This window comes from Pseudorca crassidens, chromosome 17, assembly GCF_039906515.1.
Source record: "Pseudorca crassidens isolate mPseCra1 chromosome 17, mPseCra1.hap1, whole genome shotgun sequence".
Classification (NCBI taxonomy): Eukaryota; Metazoa; Chordata; class Mammalia; order Artiodactyla; family Delphinidae; genus Pseudorca; species Pseudorca crassidens.
Window position 1 is genome coordinate 73,733,254 of NC_090312.1, and position 20,185 is coordinate 73,753,438.

Here is a 20,185-nt window from a genome sequence, read left to right on the forward strand (position 1 = left end):
AGGTAACTGCTTCCCACCTATATGATAGTATCGATTTATTTTGAAATTTGAGTGTGGTTTTATAGGCATTCCATTCTGTGGTACTGCCAGAGAACATTTATTTATTTACTAGTCTCCCATGCAGCACATTTGAATTTAGAAAAAGAAATAATTAAAACAACAACAACCTGGGTGCTCCTGATGTGGATAGTATCATGGATATTAATAGTATTTGGAACTAAAATGAATTAGGTTATCTTTTCATCAGTGAAAACATGTAACTGACAAATTCAGCCCTGTAATCAAGCAGTTTAAGCCTTTCCCATTATAGAATAGGAAGTTAGAAGGAATGCTCCTGTCATTGGGCTTGCATTGAGTAAACTAGATAAAGATCGTTTAACTCACTCACCTCTCACTGGTACTTTCTCTAATTTGGAGACAGAAAAGTCCAAAATTAATTTCAGATTCTGAGAGAAGAGACAAAGGAGGAACAGTGAGTTTCTGGGAGAACTTAAAATCTTTCCTGACTGAACCTGGTTTGTGCCTCTTCATCATGGGAGTAGCTCTTGCATCATTTTAAAAACTTGGGCAGTGTTTCAAGAGACTTATTGGTCTTGCCTCTGCAGACTCGTAATTCCTTCATCTGTTCTTGGGAGGAAAAAGCAGTTAGAGGCTTAAAAGCTGGACGTCTCTGCACTCCCATCTCCTTGTTCTTCATTCTTATCCGGGCAGAAAGGTAATGGGACACTTTAGCAAAGGGATATTTTCCAATACTGAGGTGTTGCCTGACACAGCTGGTCAGAGAAGTTAGGTGGGAGAGGGGAGGGGAGGATCCAGAGCCCCCCCATAACTGGTTACTGCTTTTCCCACAAGACCGTGTGTTGATAGACCTCCCCTCCTTCACTCTTTCCCTTCCTCTCCCCTCTCAGTCACTGTCTCTTTCCTGACCTTCAGTTTGGCCTTTCCTAGTAAGAGGTCAGTATGTTTTCACACTTGGGAAATCTCATTCAAGAATTTTTGTCAATGGACAAGTCATAAGAAGCCCTTCCATTTTAGGGCTCATTGACGTCACCAAGGAGGCGATAAATATCTGTTGATATAATTGGATGTGAGATTCAGTGTTGAGAGAGCAAAAATTCTGCCCCTCGTTCCCCGGCAGGGCCCTGTGATTTATGCAGGAGCAGAGGCAGCACGCAATCGAGCTGTCAAGAGAGCGTCAGCTTATTAGGCAAATGCTGCGTGGTTTCTGAAGAGGGTCGACGCTATAAAATCCCACTCCGGGCTCTGGTGTGGAGAAACTCGGAGCCCAAGTCCGTTGAGAGACTGAAGAGAAAGAGAAGAGGGAAAGAAGAAGAGAGTGGGGAAAGAAAGGAGAAGGGAAGAAAAGCCCTGAGAAAGCCCCGGAGCCGTTCCTCTGCAGAGCGGCGCAGCGCTCCGCTCACCTGCAGAAGCGCCTCAGAAGGTAGGGAGCGCCTAGACGGAAACGCGCCTCCAACTTTGCACTGCCTGAGCTGCCACGGTGTGCGCCGCGCAGCCAGCTGTCCCTAGGCGTGCTTGTGTGTGTGTGTGTGTGTGTGTGTGTGTGCGCGCGCGTGTGTGTGTTTACCGACTGTGCCTCAGGATTCCGATAGTAGCTGGGATGTGGCTAAAGCGAACTTAGACGGCTGCTCATCGTTACCCGAACTGGCAGTTATCCCTCGCTGGCTGCGTAAATGAGCCCCCCATCCATCCCAACCGCCGAGAGAAGGATGCAAGGGCTGGGATGGAAAACGACGAGGAGGAGGCAGCAGTTCTCAGTTCGGAGGAAAACGCTGAAACATCCGGAAAGGGTGGGGTGGGGGGTGGGGGGAGATGTGTAGAACAGGTGAGATCTTACATTTGTAGGTCTTCTCTAGGGCTCGGGGGATTGGTTTGGGGGACCGTTACAAAGGGCACTCAGGGACCGTCCCTTCGTGAGTCTCGTAAGAAGAGTCCGGCCTGATGAGGGGCTGAGCTTTGGCGCCGAGCCCCGCAGGCGTCCCTTTTCCTGCTCCCCGTCTCGGCCTGCCTCCAACTCTGGAAGTCCGAGTTTGCGCGCTTCAGCACCGCGGACAGCGCCCGCCCGAGCCCCCGAGCCAGGTCTGTGGGTGTCGTCCTGTAGGAAGCCCCCCAACCCCCGAGTGCACCTCCCAGTTGAGCGCAACTCTGATCAACTCTTGCTTTCTCTCTTTCTCTCTCTCGTTCCGCCCTCTGCCCACCTGGGTGCCGCACCTAGCGCCCCTAACATGCGGCTGCCGCTGCTCGTGTCCGCGGGCGTCCTGCTGGTGGCTCTCCTGCCCTGCCCGCCATGCAGGGCCCTCCTTAGCCGGGGGCCCGTCCCGGGGGCCCGGCAGGCCTCGCAGCACCCCCAGCCCCTGGATTTCTTCCAGCCTTCGCCGCAGTCTCAGCAGCCGCAGGCTCGGCCCGGCCTGCTCCGCATGGGGGAGGAGTACTTCCTCCGCCTGGGTAGCCTCAATAAGAGCCCCGCTGCTCCGCTCTCGGCCGCCTCCTCGCCTCCTGCCGGCAGCAGCGGCAGCCGCCTTTCGCCGGACGAGGTGGCCGCCAACTTTTTCCGCGCGTTGCTGCAGCAGCTGCTGCTGCCCCTGCCCCGGCGCCCGCTCGACAGCCCTGCGAGTCCGGTGGAACGCGGCGCCGAAAACGCCCTCGGCGGCCGCCAGGAGGCACCGGAGAGGGAGAGGCGAGCCGAGGAACCTCCCATCTCCCTGGATCTCACCTTCCACCTCCTCCGAGAAGTCTTGGAAATGGCCAGGGCTGAGCAGTTAGCGCAGCAAGCTCACAGCAACAGGAAACTGATGGAGATTATTGGGAAATGAAACGGTGCGTTTGGCCAGAAAGATTCTGCATTTAACACAAAAAGTAAAAATAAAAAATAATGCAGTATTCTGTACCACAGCGTTGCTCTGATACCATTTGTTTATTTTTATATAGCTTGAGACGTAGAGGATGTACAGCAAGAGCGCCCATACTCCTTAGCATGCACAAAGTGTATTCACGTGCAGTAACAGCAACATCCTGTAATTTGTACCGTGTACTTATAGTTTCTATTTCCAGGTGTCTTTAACAGTGTTTTATAGAGAGTATAGACCCAGGAGGAAATGTTTTGAAGAAGCAGACAGAAGTCACCCAATTGATTTTGTTGTGGTTTGAGCCAAAAAGAATGTCATTCTCTTGGGTGGGTGAGACAAAATCTGTAAGCTCTTTGAACCAACTTTTCCTTGTAAACGTTTCAGTAATAAAACAGCTTTCCAATCCTTGGTCAATTTGGTTGTGTAAGAGAATGTTGAATATTTATATTTCTAATAAAAGCTGCAAAGGTAATCATGACTTTATTTTTCCTCTTCAGTGCTCACAGGGGAATATACCCTGAGCTCCTTACTTCCTCCAAATTGACTTCAGCACAAGAGAAAACAAAACTCCTTGCATTTTATTTTCTACTAAAAACACGAACCTATGTCAGTGGCTTACACTGCAACCACCTTGGACTCATCTCTGCACCTCAGATTACTCCTCTGAGGTTAAGTTAAATAATTTGGAAAGTTGTTTCCAGTTCTAAGGCTTGGTAATTCTATAGATGGAAGATTGATTCATAATGGAAATAACATCTAACCCTGATTACCTGTAAGATGTGAAATAATTGGGGACAGTGGGGAAGGAGGAAAAGAAAAGAGGACAAGGGCTGTGGTGGGGCTTTCCTCCAATTAGGGGCCAAAATGCTGCATTGTTTTCCCACGAGAAAGGCTTACTTTATCAAACGATTACCTTGGTACCATTAATTATCTTTTTTTCTAAGCTATTTTCCACTGCTGTCTTCTAGTAGGAGAAACTTAATAGCCCCTCCACTTAAAAGAACTAAATGTAGTTGCTGTAAAATGGCCCTTGGGAACATTTTTTTATAAAGCACATTTTGACTTTAATAACTTCACAAATACCTCATGTATGTCTATGCCAACCCTAATCACTTTAATTCTTAGGAATACGAACTATCTCTATGCACTTCTAAAATCAAACAGCACACCTAATTAGTTTTACAATGCACTCGTCTTTGGTAGTTTAGTTATAACTTTAAAAATTCAGTCGAATGTTTAATACTTCAAAATCAATTTGGATGGATGAGAATGCTTCTTCTCTTGAGACCCTTTAAATTCACTTGATTAGTGGATCAATAAGATGATATGAAACATAATAAATCATTGTAAGACTAAGTTGTTAAAAACAGCATTTATTTAAGAGTTCATACAGAGTAAAGTTAAACTTATGTTTCGAAGGAGGCAAAATTATGGTGGAACAAATAAAGCATGATTTAAATACATATAAATATATTTGTACATGTATAATGTGTATTGTGTGTGTGTATATATATATTTAAGTACATGCAGTTATTCTACGGTTCAGCAGATTGGTGCCTCAGTGGATACATAAGAAAATAGACAGTTCCTGTTGAAAAGTCTTCTTTAGTTAAAGTGCCTGATATCTGCATATCTAAAACTAAGATTAGAAAAGTGTCACAAGAAGTGTCCTTGGCCTTTAGCCTTCTGGACTATGAAAGTATCACCAGAGTCAAAGAACACTTCTGGATATCCATTCAGCGACATCTGTTGTGGAAAAGAGGAAAGCTTTGTGAAGCATCTCATATCTTTGGTCAATGATTTACCTTTTGTCCATATATTGATAAATCAGTCACTTCTGATTAACACTGAATTTCACTGACCACCTGCACTGTTAAAGAGGAAAGAGAATAAGAGCTACTATGATTTCACAACAAAAGACAGTGCCTATTAGAGATGAGAGAGTAGTGCCCACATTTTTCAACACCTGCCACTTGTTACTGAAACACACACACACACACACATATCACACCTACAAACCCTTCGTAATGTTTCCCACACAATAAAAGATTTGCATAAGATCAAGTTCCTTTTTTCCCAATGCTTTCTGCAGCTGTTTTCTCAAAGCATTGTTTTCCCTCAATGTGTTAGCTAAGTCATCTGGAATTAAAGGATATTTTTGGTAGAAATCCCATTCAGAGGTCCCTTTCATCACCTGCATACTACTAGTTTTATCGAGGTTCCCTGCTGCCTGTGTGAATCTCAGCCAAGCAGACAGAGGTGCAGCAGTTGGAATGAACATCATTCATTCAGGGAGTTCAACCAGGAAAAGGAGAAGACATGGCGAGCTGGCTGAGAATCAGCTCCATTCCCACTCCCTGAAGCTGCGGCCTGTCCCTGGAGGGGAGTGTCCTCAAATCCAGTCTGCAACAGAAGAAAATCTGCATCAGAGGAAAAAGAGGCCAGTCCTTTTTGAGTTGATCCAGTCCCTTTTCTATTGAGGAGAAAGGATAATAATAATTATATAGGACATAATTATTGTTAGGAGTGGAAAGTAAGCTCAGGTTATCTTGGCCATGACCAAGAGCCATGAAAGGAATTCACACTCATGATCTAAAAAGGGGCAACAGCAATGCATGCCCCTTGGGAAACAGTACAGGCTATTCTACTTTTTTTTAAAGTCCACTTGTACATGATTTACTGAGATGAAAATAACATTAAAACTAGTAGGAATTTGGGTTTAGAAAAATCTGCAAAATAAATAAAATCCTGATTTAAATGACTTCACTACATCACATGACATAATCTCTCCACTGCTAAAGAATTTCTACCAGCATGTGAAGAATATATATATATATATATATATGTGTGTGTGTGTGTGTGTGTGTGTGTGTGTGTGTGTGTGTAATTTTTGCAAAACTGCAGGCTTAGTTTTGAGCAAATCATGAATAAAAGGACTTTTTTCTCCAGGCAATAAAATCTAATTACATAGACATTCCTAAATAGATATCTATCTTTTATAGATACCAGACAGATACAAGTTATGATTTTGAAGTCATTGATCTATCTAATCTCCTAAGTGAAATTTATTTATGATGCCTTGAGTTTAAAAAATAATCACTCAGTGGAATGAGGGACAATCATAAAGAAGTCTTGCTGAAATGCAACTTGATGTAAAAATGCAGACTGCTTACATTGAAGGTACCATGACAAACAGTTCTTCCTCAGAGAACTACCAAACACAGACTAACATTCTGATGACTTCACTGGTAAAGTTATCCCATGGGATTAGAATGCCACTGATACCAAAGCAATGAGGTAGGCACATGCATTCAACCCAGAAGCCCTGGGTGATGTTATGAAGCTGCTGTATGAATGGACAATACCTGGCACAGGCAAAGCAGAACTTCAGCAAGTATGTTGTTTTGTTGCCACTCAAACTATTTTCAAGAGAAAAAAGAGTACTTGTCCTGCATTTTACCAGATTTTACCCTAAGCATATACTGGGTGCTGATGTTTCAAGTTCACTAAAATTTTCCCAAGTCCTTATGGCTTTAGGATTATCCTTCCCCCTGCCATGTCATGCCCTGATAGAGAATTAAGAAGGGCCATGGAATCATATTAGCCACAGTAGAATAAAACTAAAGCAGGTAAAAAAAAAAAAACTAAAGCAGGTAGATTTCTATAAAGGAATAGTTGAGACATCAAGTGTGATAGGGCTTTTTTTTTTTTTTTTTTTTTTTAAAGAAGATGTTGGGAGTAGGAGTTTATTTACTTATTTATTTTTGCTGTGTTGGGTCTTCGTTTCTGTGCGAGGGCTTTCTCTAGTTGCGGCGAGCGGGGGCCCCTCTTCATCGCGGTGCGCGGGCCTCTCTTGTTGCGGAGCACAGGCTCCTGACGCGCAGGCTCAGTAACTGTGGCTCACGGGCCCAGTTGCTCCACAGCATGTGGGGGTCTTCCCGGACCAGGGTTCGAACCCGTGTCCCCTGCATTCGCAGGCAGATTCTCAACCACTGTGCCACCAGGGAAGCCCGATTGGGCTTTTTTTAAAAGGCTGTTACTAGATTCTGTTGGTAATGGGTTAGCCACTTCAATGTCCTTGAAGTTGACATGGAATAAACATCGTCCTGACAGAAGCCGGTGCCTGTGCACTCGTGCTGAACTCTTCTCTTCCCCGTCATAGTCACCTTACTCTCGCGAATCCTGAAAAAACCCAAGTGATCTAGGCATATCATTAATGTGTAAAGTACTTCTCTCTGGCCATTCTGTGTGAGTGAAGAGTGAATTCTGCCTCGATGAACAGACCATCAGGCTGCACTTTGTAGCCTCTTCTCCTTGAAGGCAATTTCTAATCTAGAGGAAACTTCCATGACAGTTGTTCTGAAATATCTGAAGGGTGAAACTAGAGTTGGGTGAGGTATTTTCTGCAGAGGGACGGAATCTTTGTGACACTGCTGGTGGCTTGCAAGCCATTTGCGGCTGCTTTTGGAATCTGTGTATATTTTAGTGCTTTTTTTTATACTCGAAATTAAAATCTATCTTCCATTTTCAATGTTTTAGCTGTTAATACCCTACAGCCTTCAAGACTTGGTATTAAATAGTTTGGGTTCGCTACTTTTACACTCTCATGTTTTCAGTCAGTTATTAGATTCCAAACAATATGGACCAATGCTATCTTTCAGAGAAGAAAGGCTGCTTCCAGAGCAGGGGGCTAAGAGCGGAGATTATCCTGAGTATCTACAGGTGATTATACCGTCTCCCTGGTTTTACTTATGTGAACTTGAGGACCACCCCGCCGCGAACCATCTCAGCAAGGAAGTTTTATGCAAAGAGGCTTAGCCTGGTTTTGAATTCCAGTTTAACAACTTATTAGCTGTATGACTCGGGCAAGTCACTTAACGTCTCTGAGCCTTAGTTTTCTCTTTTGTGAAATAGAGGTGACACCCTATCTCACAAGGTTGTTGTAGGGCTGAATAAATAAAGTAATGCACCTAAAGCACTTTGCACACGACTCATTTATATTAACTGCTTCATAGATGTCCGTTTCCTCCCTCCCTCCTTTCCTTTTCCTCCCTTCCTTCCTTCCTTCCTCCTTCCCTCCCTCCCTCCCTTCCTTCCTCCCTCCCTCCCTCCCTTCCTTCCTCCCTCCCTCCTTCCCTCCCTTCCTTCCTTCCTTCCTCCCTCCCTCCCTCCCTCCTTCCCTCCTTCCCTCCCTTCCCTCCTTCCTCCCTCCCTCCCTTCCTTCCCTCCTTTTCTTCTCATATTAGCAAAGAGGCTCCTCTGCCACACAGAAACACCTGGGGACTGTTTGTGAGGAACGATATACAACAGCCAAGACGCCCCAGTAAAGAAAGACAATAGTATTTGTGATGCTCATCTTTCCATCATGTATAAGTTTTAGTTCCTTTGGCATGCTGTAATCGTGGTTACTCATCACCCAGTCCAGTGTGCCTCCACGTGGCCCAACTTTATATATGGCTCTCTCATAAAGGAAGAATGAGTTAAAAATTTAGAAATCTTTCTATAAGCACAGCCCATTCAATCATAAGCAGACATTTTCCCTACAGCCTTCCCCAAGAGAACTGTATATATGTATTCCTTTAAATAGTTTTCCAAATGCTGGCTCTCCTTCATCACAGGAAGTGCTGTTTCTTGGGAATAATGATGTCTCATTGAAGCTGAACAAAGGACAGAGAATAATAAGCATTGATCTCCTCTACCTGCTTTTGAGTTTGCCCTGCATTCCAGTCTATTCTGAGATGTGTGCCAAGGGGAAGAAAGGATTGTTAGTCCGATATTATTTCTAAACTTTACACACTTTCCTCAGGTAACAAATGAACAAACTTACAACCATCATTTAACACTGCTCTATCAGCATGGGGCTTCAGATACGTTGAGAAATGTGATTTTTAGTCATAAAGTAAAACCAGGAAATGGAACAGAGAGGCAGAATTTTCCATCTCAACTGGGAGACCCAGTTCAGTCAAGATCCACAGGAGACTAGCTGAAGGGAATGATATACCTTTGCTTAAAGGAAAGACCATTTTTCTCACATGAACTTGACCAGAAATCCTGGGTATCCATGAACCAGACTCACTCAGAAACACAAAATCTTTTATTTTCCTTTGATTTATTTCCTGTTACTATCAAATGCTGTTTGAAAGGAAAAAAAAAAATAGTGTCAGATTCTGATGCTAGGCTATCCTTTCCCTGCCGTGAAGAGCAGGTGGTGAGAGTTGCTCCTGCTTAGGGCTGAGTGATGTGTGTAAGCATCATCCTTGTTATGTCATCGAGAACCGTTTCTTGCTGATGGGGATAAAGTAGCATGAATTCTGCCAGAGGCTTGTGGATGTCTTCCTCTGTGTATAGGACAGTTCCAGGTTCTGGCCTGAACTGTGTTTGCTTGGTGTTTGTTTCAAGTGTTTGCTTGGCCTGAACTGTGCATGGTATTTTGAAAAAGGCTTGAATGAGTTGCAAACATTAAAAAATTAGGAGCAAGGGTGTGGAGAAATAGAAACTCTTGTGCACTGTTGGTGGGAATGTAAACCAGTGTAAAATAGCATAGCGATTCCTCAAAAAACTAAACATAGAATTACCGTATGATTCTGCAATTCAGTAAGAATTGAAAACAGGAACTCACACAGATATCTGTACAACCATGTTTTCCAGTGGCGCTAGTCACAATAGGTGAAAGCAACCCAGGTATCCATCAACGGGTAAATAGATAAACAAAATGTGGCATATACATATAATGGGATATTACTCCATCCGAAAAAGGAAGGAAATTCTGACACATGCTACAACATGGATGAACCTTGAGGACATTATGCTAAGTGAAATAAGGCAGACACTAAAAGACAAATTCAGTACAATCCCACTTACATGAGATATCTAAAGCCGTCAAATTCATAGACAGAAAGTAGAATGGTGGTTGCCAGGGGTTAGGGGGTGGGGGCAATGGGAAGGTATTGCTTAATGGGTATAGAGTTTCCATTTTGCAAGATGAAAAAGTTCTGGAGATTGGTTGCATAATAGTGGGAATTTACTCAGTGCTACTGAACTGAACACTTAAAAATGGTGGTTAAGATGGTCATTTTTATGTTATGTGTTTTTAACCACCATTTTAAAAACAATATTTTTAATTAGGAGATTTCCCATTAAAATTTGGATTAGCAGGTCCTCTTGGCAAAGCAGAAATTTAGCAACCCAGAACCTACAGGAAGGGCTGAGCAGCACGGTCACTTTGGGCTGGGATGCACTCTCCCACAGAGTTTTCCACAGTGCTCACCACTCCCTTTTGCCTCCCCTGCTGCAAGGCTGTTTTCAGCGGTCATTTGCCACTGCGCTTGTACAGTTGCTATGCTCAAAGTAAGTTAAGAGGAAAGCAAACAATATCATGTATTATATTTGTGCTTCTATCAACATTTTTTCTTTCACCTCACCTGCTTTTTCATTAATCATACCTTCTTGGTCTCTAAAGGCACACAAGCTTGTTGCTCTTAACAAAAGGTTAGTTTTTAGTAGGAAGGTGTCAAAGAAAAGAGAAGATAATACTCAATGGAGTCTTTGGCTTGACTTTTATGCTGAATGGGATGAATATTTTTAAAAATCCAACATGCTTCTTGTGGCAATATTCTTGACAATCAAAGCGTGAAACTGCCTTCCGCGTTTCACTGAGGCCAAATGTGTCCCTGGACACTTAGCGCAGGGGATATAACTGGGTGCCGTTTTGGAGGAAATGCTCTTGTTTGGGCTTGGGGGCAACACCAGTAGCCCCCTTTACCTAAATGCGGCCCGGCCCACTTGATTCACTGACTGAACAAAACGAAACAGACGCTTTCCTGATATTCACTCTGGCATAAGACAGGGTAGCCACATTTATAAGAGGAATTATTTTTTGCTAGCCTAAAATAAAAGAGTGAGCTGTGCCAGGTCATTGTGATGAGTAACCAGTGCCCTCAGGCGGCCTCTAAGCTTCCCAGGGCCTCTGTAAGGTGCCAGCCTCAGCCCTTCCCCAAATGAGCATCTGTGTACACCACCCACGATTCTGATCCATTACAATGTAACTGTCCTGCGTTCCATTCCCTCAGGCTTATCCAAGTGATAGTAACTGATTGGATAAACTGAATTGCAACTGAGACGTTAATGGGCGCTGATGGCTCCAGGTCCACCCCTGCCAGATACCATTTTACCTAGAAATGGCCCTGCCTCACCCTGAGGGCCGGGCTGTTGTGGACGTGTCAGCCACATGCCCAGCACGCAAGGAGGTGCTGGGGGCAGTGAGGAAACTGTGTCCAGCCCCACACCTGGGCCCCCCCACTCCTCTCTGCCGCCGTGAATGCCAATGACAAATTCAACCTGACGGAAGGATCTGGTTACCATGCATGTTAAATGCCAGTCTTTCTAGGTCAATCCAAAAGAAGCCTTGAGCCTCCACAGTGAAAGCCATTTGCCTTAAAGGAATGTGGGTGAGAAGGGTAAGGCTAGACTTGAGGCCACTGAGTGGGCGACCACCAATGTCTGTCCCGCACCTGCTGGGCTGGGTCAGCAAATCAGAGCCAGATGCTGGAAACAGGTGTAAGGAGGAATGCCGAGGTCAAGGGTAGAACGTTTATTCAGAAAGATTCAACCCAAGCATTGGCCTGCTCCCTGCTTAGCCTTCCTGAACCCCAGGCCCTTGGATAACTTAAGCATTATGGATTCCAGACTGGAAAAGAGAGTACAGCCAAGACCCTGGGCCAGTCATCAATGCCTGAGAAGTGACTGGGGCGTGGTCTGTGACTCACAGCCAAGGGTCTAAGCCCTGGAAACTCGGTTGGGAAGGTCCATCATGGGCAATCCTTTCACAGGAATGCAGTCATCTCTGCTCAGTGGCAGAGAAGTCAAGGTATGTTAGGAAGGCAGCACAGAGCTGTGACAATACAGCACGTTCTCCGCAGACGCCAGAGAAGGAGAAAAGAGGTTCCCCTCGCTCCACCAAATGAGCCCTGGAAGGAAAACATTCACTAAAGAGCATTTTTTGCCCTTGGGAAAATTTACAGTTCTGCACACTGAGGGATGGAAGGGATGGATGAAGGGAGTTGATCTCGGGGCTTCGTTGCCATTAGCTGTCTCCCTCTTGCTAAGTTAGGGAAGATCAGAAACCAGGACTATGAAACGAGAAGAAATTAAACTCACTCACTTTTTCTTAACCTGGAGGAAGATGTGTGGTGTGCTCTCTTTGGTCTGTTTCAAACATGGTGTCTAGGAATTGATGGGGTCGGTGGGGAGCAGGAAGGAGAAGTGAAAATGCTGATATCACAGTTCTGCAAAAACCTACAGGCAGGGCTTCCCTGGTGGCGCAGTGGTTGAGAGTCCGCCTGCTGATGCAGGGGACACGGGTTCATGCCCTGGTCCGGGAAGATCCCACATGCTGCGGAGCGGCTGGGCCCGTGAGCCATGGCCACTGAGCCTGCGCGTCCGGAGCCTGTGCTCCGCAACGGGAGAGGCCACAGCAGTGAGAGGCCCGCGTACCGCAAAAAAATAAAAAAATAAACCTACAGGCAGCCCTCTTCTCAGGCATAGACCTGACATTGTGTGTCCAGCACAGAGTGTGTGTGTTCTCAGCCTTTCTGAAAGGAGAACAGAATTACAAAGGATGCTAATTAGATCATTAATTCCTCACAAACGGGACTTCTTTGCCTTGTTTGGGGGGAAACAGGCAAACAGGTTTTCAAGAGCCGTGGGAGGCTGATGGTATTGCTGTGCCCAATTCATGGACAGGAAAGCATGGGATGGTTGAGCAATTGGCTCAGAGTAACGCTGTGGGCTATGCTGAGACCATAAACCCAAGGAGAAAAGAGGCAGCGAGTGCTGCTGAGCATGCGAGACTCAGGGCGCAGGCTGACATCACCCCAGGAAGTCAGAGACAGGGAGGCAGGTGGGTCAGCAGCCTGGGGTGCAGCTGAAGGACTGGTGCACTCATTTGCAAGGTATGCGCACATCACTGCAGGCGGTGGAGGCCAAGAACCGACTTCTCTATGCCCATGTGTCATGAGTGGTGAGTCAATGCAGAGAACCCTTGGTCACACTATTTTTGCCTCAATCCCATCAACCCAGGTAAAGTGGGGATTCACCCACTTATCCTAGATGTGGGCACGGCCTCCATTCTGCTGCACGCACACACTCCGTGGTGGTGGACAAGGGGTCACCGGGCACCAAGCTCCCAGCTGCTCCATGATTTGGAGCAGGTCACTCATCCCCTATAATCTTCCACTAAAAAATGAGGAGGTTTAACAATTCTTACTGTGCAGGGTTGTTGTGAGGTTTGAGTGAGAGAATCTGTCAAAGACCTTGCCCATTAGTTACAGTCATTACCACGTGGCACTGGTTTCTCACGATGGTGGATTCCTTCTTTGCTTTGTTGGTTGTAGTGGGGAAAAGGCCTGGAAATCACTGAGATTCATAAATAAAGATAGAAAAAAATCCACAGGATGTACAACACTAACAAGAGTCTTAGAATCAGAATAATAAACATTTAAAAAATACGGGAAGCAAAACCCAACTAGCTATGTCATAACAGCTCCCCCAGAGAGCTCTCCCCAGTGCCTGCGTTACTGTTTTCAGGAATCGTAGAGCTGTAGGTGCAGGTTGTCAGGGGAAATGAATTCATTACGCTGCTCACAAACAATTTACATTACATTTCTTTAAAACAGATACATCCAGTTTAGCTTCCTATTAAAGTGACTTTTACTAAGGAAGCTATTTGATCCTGAGAAATATAGCCTACAGTTTCAGTATAGAATTTTTTTTTGTGGCCCTTCTAGCAAAGTCCCCAAATTGACAGTTATTAGGATGTCACTTTCCCAGCAGGAAAAAAAACAAACAAACCCAGAAAGAGAAAATTGCAGTTGCAGGATACAAATGAAAAAGCATTAATAATATTCATATAATAGTCTCATTAAAACTGACTTTTTTTTGCGGTACGCGGGCCTCTCGCACTGCTGTGGCCTCTCCCGTTGCGGAGCACAGGCTCCGGACGCGCAGGCTCAGTGGCCATGGCTCACGGGCCCAGCCGCTCCGCGGCATGTGGGATCTTCCCAGACCGGGGCACGAACCCGTGTCCCCTACATCGGCAGGCGGACTCTCAACCACTGCGCCACCAGGGAAGCCCAAAACTGACTTCTTTAAATAAAAACCTTACTTCAAAATTTTTTTCTATGTAAAAATGCCTGCATTTCATTATCAGAACTTCTTATAATTTCCGGGACTATTAAGTACTGGACAATGTTATGCTGTAAATATAGGCTAGTCCTGAGTGCTGATTGGTTGTCTCTCTATTTTTACCAAGTGAAATTCCAGCATAGTCAGGGTTCCTGGCTTATCAGCGATTCGATTCATAAGCTTGAATCTCCTAATTTGTAAAACACAAGCAACTGCTCTCAGTAGGGGTTTCTATTTGAAAATAATTTGACACCCTGAATCCCTCAATTCAATTTGGAGAACATAGTTAAATTTTCATTCATTTCAGTTTGTTTTGGAAAATTAAATAGATCATTTCAAAGAACACAGGACCTATAGTCACACTCATGGGAAATCATATTCTTGGTCTCCTGCTTTATTTTTTAAAACGTTCTGTGATACCTTGTGAAATTAATCTTGCTCAGAAAAGAAGCTTTCTGGACCTATGGCCTCAGGCATCTCTCGCCTCTCAGTCCCTAGTGGCAGCTGGAGTTGATATTTGCCCTTCAGCTCGGAGTGAATGATTTGGTCTCAAAGGTTATTTGCATGAAAATTATTTTATCTTTTTGTGTGTGACAGCTCGTGGGGACCCAGAGCTCCACACACCTGCTTTTCCTTGGAACGTTGGCTATTGTTCATCCCAGTTTAAGAAAATATTAATATTTTCAAGGGGACTGAATCTTGGATTCATGAGAAATTTGCTAAGATCTCGGGTCTGGGGTCACATGTATTGGTTTCTGAGACTCTAGGAAATAAACTCTGGGCTTTAAGAATCTTGGCTAGAGCCGTGTGTCTTTCTTTCCTCCTTCCTGCCTTCCTTCCTTCTTTCCTTCTTTCTTCTAAGAAATGTTTTCTATTTTCCCGTGGGAACACCTTTATAACCTCACAGGACAACATTTATAGAACCTGGGCTGGGAACTAAGATGGCCATGGGCTGGTTTTCCTTGGAGGTACTTCCCGCACTGGACTCCACATATCCCTTTTGCTATTTTAGAGTGAAGAGCCCCAAGGTGTGGGTAACCCACATTGTCCCTGATGTTCTGTCTCTGAGCTCATGATATATTCGATAGGAAGCATCTGGGAACACTCAAGACAGGAGGAAGGACCATCTGCACCTTCTTGTCAACACTTGGGTTGGGAACCTTGGACCTTCTCAGCCAAGAGGACAAGCCCAGGGTTGGAAGTCCCTGGCCCGCGACAGGGTGGCCTCTGCAGTTCCGTGGAAAGTGGTGTAGCCAGGACAAGGAGTGAACGGGGCAGAGGCATGTCATTAAAATGTACAGACATATTAGCTCATAAAGCAATTTACATCTAAACTAAAAATAGGGCCCCACAGACCGGTGAAAACGAATCATCAGGCTGCAAAGTTCAGCCTTGTCACTTAAAAGCATTAGGGACCTCAGCCATCGCGGCCCTTGCTATGCTTGGCCCTGTGCGTGGCTGTGAAAGGAAGGGGAGGCCGGTGTGTTGGATTTAGGCCGTGAGGTCTTCCGTGGCCAGCCGTTTGGAACGTCTTAAGGATCGTCAGCATCTTCCTCCTCCAGGCTCTCCCCATCGGCCCTCTAACTTTTCTACCCAACCTTAAAAAACGGTATTGATCTATGAGGGCGAGGACCTCTCTGTATCCATTCAAGCAGGCAGACACAAAAAGAGTTGTTTTTTGTTTTAACACTTATCTTGGGATAAATTCTTCAAGAAAATATAACAATGCTAATATAGGCACCTAAACAGAGTTTCAAAATACATGAGGCAAAGCTGATAGAACTGCAAGGATGAAGAGGCAAATCCACAATGAGAGTCATAGATCTCAAAATTCCCCTCTCAGCAATTGCTCAAAGAAGTAAGCAGGAAATTGGTGAGGATGGAGTGGAGCTGAACCACACTCTCCGACCCGGTGGACACTTACAGAACGCTCCGCCCAACAACAACAGAAAATACAAGGTTTTCAACTGCACGTGGACATTCACCAAGTTAGCTCATACTTGGGGCCATACAACAGATCTTAATACATTTGAAAGGATTGGAATCATATAACGAATATTCTCTCTCCACAATGGAATCCAACCAGAAATCAAACGGAAAGCAATCTGGAACGTCTCCATACAATGAAATACTGCTCAGGAATAAAAAGAAATGAGCCACTGATACATGCAACCGCACGGATGACTCAAGAGCGTTATGCAGCGTGAAGAACGCCAGTCACAGGAGTCTATGTATTGGATGTTTCACTCATACAGTCTCCTAGAACTGGCAAAACTATAATGACAAGCAAAACAGCAGCTGGGATGCAGGAAGGAGATCAACCGCAAAGGCACGCGAGGGAACTTCTTGGAGTGACACAAATACCCTACAGCTGTACTGTGATAGTGGCTACACGATGCTACGTACTTGTCAAAACGTATTGACCCGCACACTTAGAATAGGCGCATTTAAAAATTCACGTCATCTGTCATCTCTTCATCCATCTACTCTTCCGTGACTACCTTCACTGTGTACGTTCTAAGTCTCTGCTCTACTGGGCAATGAGGCCTAAGTACCTTTAGGTGGACTTAGACATGGACTTTGTGGAGTTTATGGCATCTCAAGGGGTAATCGCGGCTGTGTAAACGTTCAGCTCAGTGGGTGCCTAGGAGGAGATTTGGAAACAGCTTGGGAATTAGGGGTTTATGTAAGAGCTTCAAGGCAAGAAATACATTTTGAGAAATGCAATGGGCTATCTATTCCACTGAAAATCTATTATTATTATTGTCGCCCAGAATGATTTGTGTCAGGCCTAAGTCCATAACCCTCCCAATGAACTCATCCTGAAACAATTTATAAAATTCTCAGTACTAGATTTTTCACTCTCTAATGTTGTGTAAATAGATGAATCCTTTCATCGAGTAGTTGCTTCCTTTTCCTCATGAGAAAACTAAGGCTCAAAGAAATTAAATGTCCAGAGTCAGATGCAGAAGGAACAGGACAGGAACCTAAGTCCTGTGTCTTGATTTCATTGATCTTTCCTGAGCCCCAAGCCTTAGCAGAGTTTCTATCCAACTTGTTTGTCTATTTTCAGACCTGAAGAATGGAATGTGGAAGGTGGATATTCTATCCTTGCAACTACAAATAGCTGCGATATGGTGAAGGCTTTTAGGGTCTCTGACAACTACAGCTTCATGCTCTGGTGAACTAGATAAGTTGTGGTTCTTTACAGAGGTAGACGTGGCAGAGATTTTAATGTCAACAACCCCATCTCCAAAGCAACTGGCTTTCTGCAGGTGTGTGTGTGGGGGGGGTGGAAGTGGGGCTGGGGTCCTCCGACCTTGAGGCAGCTGCCAAGTTAATCTACCAAATAGGGAGACATTTCTCTGGAAATCCCTGTTCCCTGTACAGCTCTCATCAAATGGTTTGCATAAATTCTTCCAACCAAAGCCACTAAGCCTCACTGGGAAGGGAGGAAGGGGAACACGGAGGGGCTTTCAATTGTTGCTGCTCCCACTTCTGGAAAAATCTAATGGCCACACATATGCCCAACAAAATACCCAGTTATCCATGAGGGTGGGCGTAGTCCCTGTGTTAACACTTGGGTGTGATTTGCTTGTAAGTAGGTAGGAAGAGAAGGGCAGCAGAGGAAGCAGGTTGGACAAGGAAATCACCCAGGAGATGGGGCTCACAGAGACTGCTTTCCAAGGGCAGCCGACCTCATCACAGTGTGCTTCCCATCTTATTATTGCCCTGTCTTCTGAGGTTGACTAGGGCGTGGTGCAATTTTTAAAAAAATAAATTTTAAAATTAATACATGAAGTAGATCAAACTCTCTTTGCATTGACTGAGCATACAGCAGCCCTGGTCTAGAAGGGTGGGAACTTAGAGGGCCATTTTGCAGCTAAAGACCAGTTCATGGGATTTCCCTGGTGGTCCAGTGGTTAAGACTCCACACTTCCACTGCAGGGGGCACGGGTTCGATTCCTAGTCTCCTGACTGGGGGAACTAAGATCTCACACACCTTGCAATGCGGCCAAAAAAAAACAACAACCAAAAACAGTTCCTGTATATGGGCTTTGCACAGTGTGATATAGGGCTGAATCCAAACCTTGCTGAGAAATTAGTTTTTCTTTGAGAATGAAGGTGGGGAAGGCAACATGTACCTCTTCTCAAACAAAAAGCAGGATCCCGGTTCACTACCAGTGCAGAGTCAACGTCTGTTTTTTTGCCATGGCCAATTTCTGACGCATAATCTGCCTACGTAATTAGGTGAAGAGAGAAGGTATGTGATAAAGTAGAGTTAACACAGCATCAGAAATCACAGGCAGCAAAAGCAAGGGCAGGCTGTGCGAATGGCCATGAGGAAAGCACCTGGAAACATTTGCCTTCTTAAAAGGTGTGCAGTTCCACGGATGGGGCTGAAGTGAGTTTACAGATCCGCCAGACCCTTAGATGCTTCTGAAATTCTAAGGCAACCTTGTTTCCTGACAGGGGACCGTATGGTTAAGAGAGGTAAGGCTACCAGTGAATCAAGAACTTTTGTGTCACATCCTACATGTTCACAGAAAGACTAATGACGAAGTGTGAAGTTCTAACAAGCTAACACTGCGTTGGACAAATATTAATCTAGTGAGCTGGGTTCTGAGGTAGTGAAGGTGAATCAAACCTGCGAAACCTTCACAGAGGTGGGGAATTTGACCTCTGTCCATCTGTCCATACCCTCTTTGAGGCAGGGATCAAAGAGTGGTCCTGCATCATGAATAGGTTTCCTTCGCTACGTGAAAGGCCCTTTCTCAAACACCAGGAATGACACAAGCAAGGTTCTTTGAAATAAGAAGGTCAGTTCACCCTATCCACCCCGCCCCACCTGCCTCAGCCTCATGACAGGCATGTGAATGACACAGCATCCATGACATGGGCTCAGTGGATGGCAGACAAGAAGCGTGACTCTCCCCCTGCAGCCTCAGAGAAGCATTACACAGATATGTGGCGACAAAGCCCCAAACCTGAATTCTCAGAATGTCAACTGAACTCTTCAGACAATTATTCAGATCCAGTTATTCAGGATATTCCAATGATGCATGGAGTTTGCTCTCTCCCCATTTGCCCCACTGAGTCCATGGCCAATACTTCCTCCCCTGCTTTTCACCACAAATAATGACAGGAGGAGGAGTTACGCATCTGAGCGTATGATAAGGACACTCAGAACATTCTAGGGTACGCAGGTTTCTGGCTGACTATTAGACACTGGGGCGGGTCCTACTCACACACAGTTATAGACATGACAGGGACCCATGGAGAGCCGACTGCCATTGCTGAGCAGACAGCTAATGAGGCAGAAAGGAGCTATGATCGGAGCTTCCAGAGGAGTCAATGTCAACCAGGGAAAAGTCAGCAAGCCAGAAATAGCTGAGTCGTTTCGGCACTAGTCACCCCAAATCACTTCTGAGCTACAGGCACAGGGAGCTGGGTCTCGGGTCCAGCAAGGTCATTTACTCAAAAGCACATGGGGTTTGAATCTTTAAATACGATTCATTAAAGCTGATAATTTTCAAAAGGCTGCGAAAGGAGAAGGATGTCAGTCCCTAAGCAAACCTTCTAACAGTAAAATCAAGAAAAGCCTTGACCATGAGAACGTGTATCAAAAATAATGTGCTGTTTGCTGGCTTTATGACTCTTCTTTGGTTCTGATTCTTTACGGCCAGTAGATGAACGTTGGCCTCTGGCTCCTTATGCACTCAGATCTCACCTGGCTGCAATGTCCCTGATGTTGCTGTCCCCGTGGCACCCTTCTCTCAGGGCTCCCCTCTCCCAGGAGAGACACTGTAGAGTCTCAGGGTTCAGAAAGAACTAGAAGTCGCCTGGCCCACCTGCCCATCAATGCAGTTACCTGGCCACCTCCTGGGCACCTGTCTGGTGAGGCAGAGGAAATGCTGCTACATAATCGATGGAAACCCTGCGTATTCCTGAATCAGGCCTTTGCTGGTCCTCGATCTACCTGGAGAGCAGTGAGTCCTCACAGCATTACGGACATCTTTTGAAACTGGCCTCCCCTAATGGCTATTCTGGAGGGTCCCCTCCCACTGGATTACTGAATAATTGCCCACGGAGTCTCTGTTCTGAGTCGGGATCCCCCTCCATGCAGGATTAGATGATGG

The 20,185-nt window shown here is 45.3% G+C and overlaps 2 protein-coding genes across 5 annotated transcripts in view; one reads left to right on the plus strand and one right to left on the minus strand.

Annotated features, from left to right (window-relative positions):
• Window positions 1–1,097: 1,097 nt before the first annotated feature.
• Window positions 1,098–3,278, plus strand: CRH (corticotropin releasing hormone). Its single transcript, XM_067712187.1, has 2 exons — window positions 1,098–1,441; window positions 2,234–3,278. Exon 2 carries the CDS (start codon window positions 2,244–2,246, stop codon window positions 2,829–2,831), a length of 588 nt encoding a protein of 195 aa, XP_067568288.1. The 5' UTR covers window positions 1,098–1,441; window positions 2,234–2,243; the 3' UTR covers window positions 2,832–3,278.
• Window positions 3,279–4,221: 943 nt separating this feature from the next.
• TRIM55 (tripartite motif containing 55) overlaps window positions 4,222–20,185 on the minus strand; it is a 42,504-nt gene continuing 26,540 nt past the window's right edge. For all 4 annotated transcript variants that reach the window (XM_067712183.1, XM_067712185.1, XM_067712182.1 and 1 more), the window contains one exon: window positions 4,222–5,267. In XM_067712183.1, the coding sequence (XP_067568284.1) occupies window positions 5,145–5,267 (123 nt within the window). In that variant the 3' untranslated portion in view covers window positions 4,222–5,144. The remainder of the gene's footprint in view (window positions 5,268–20,185) is intronic.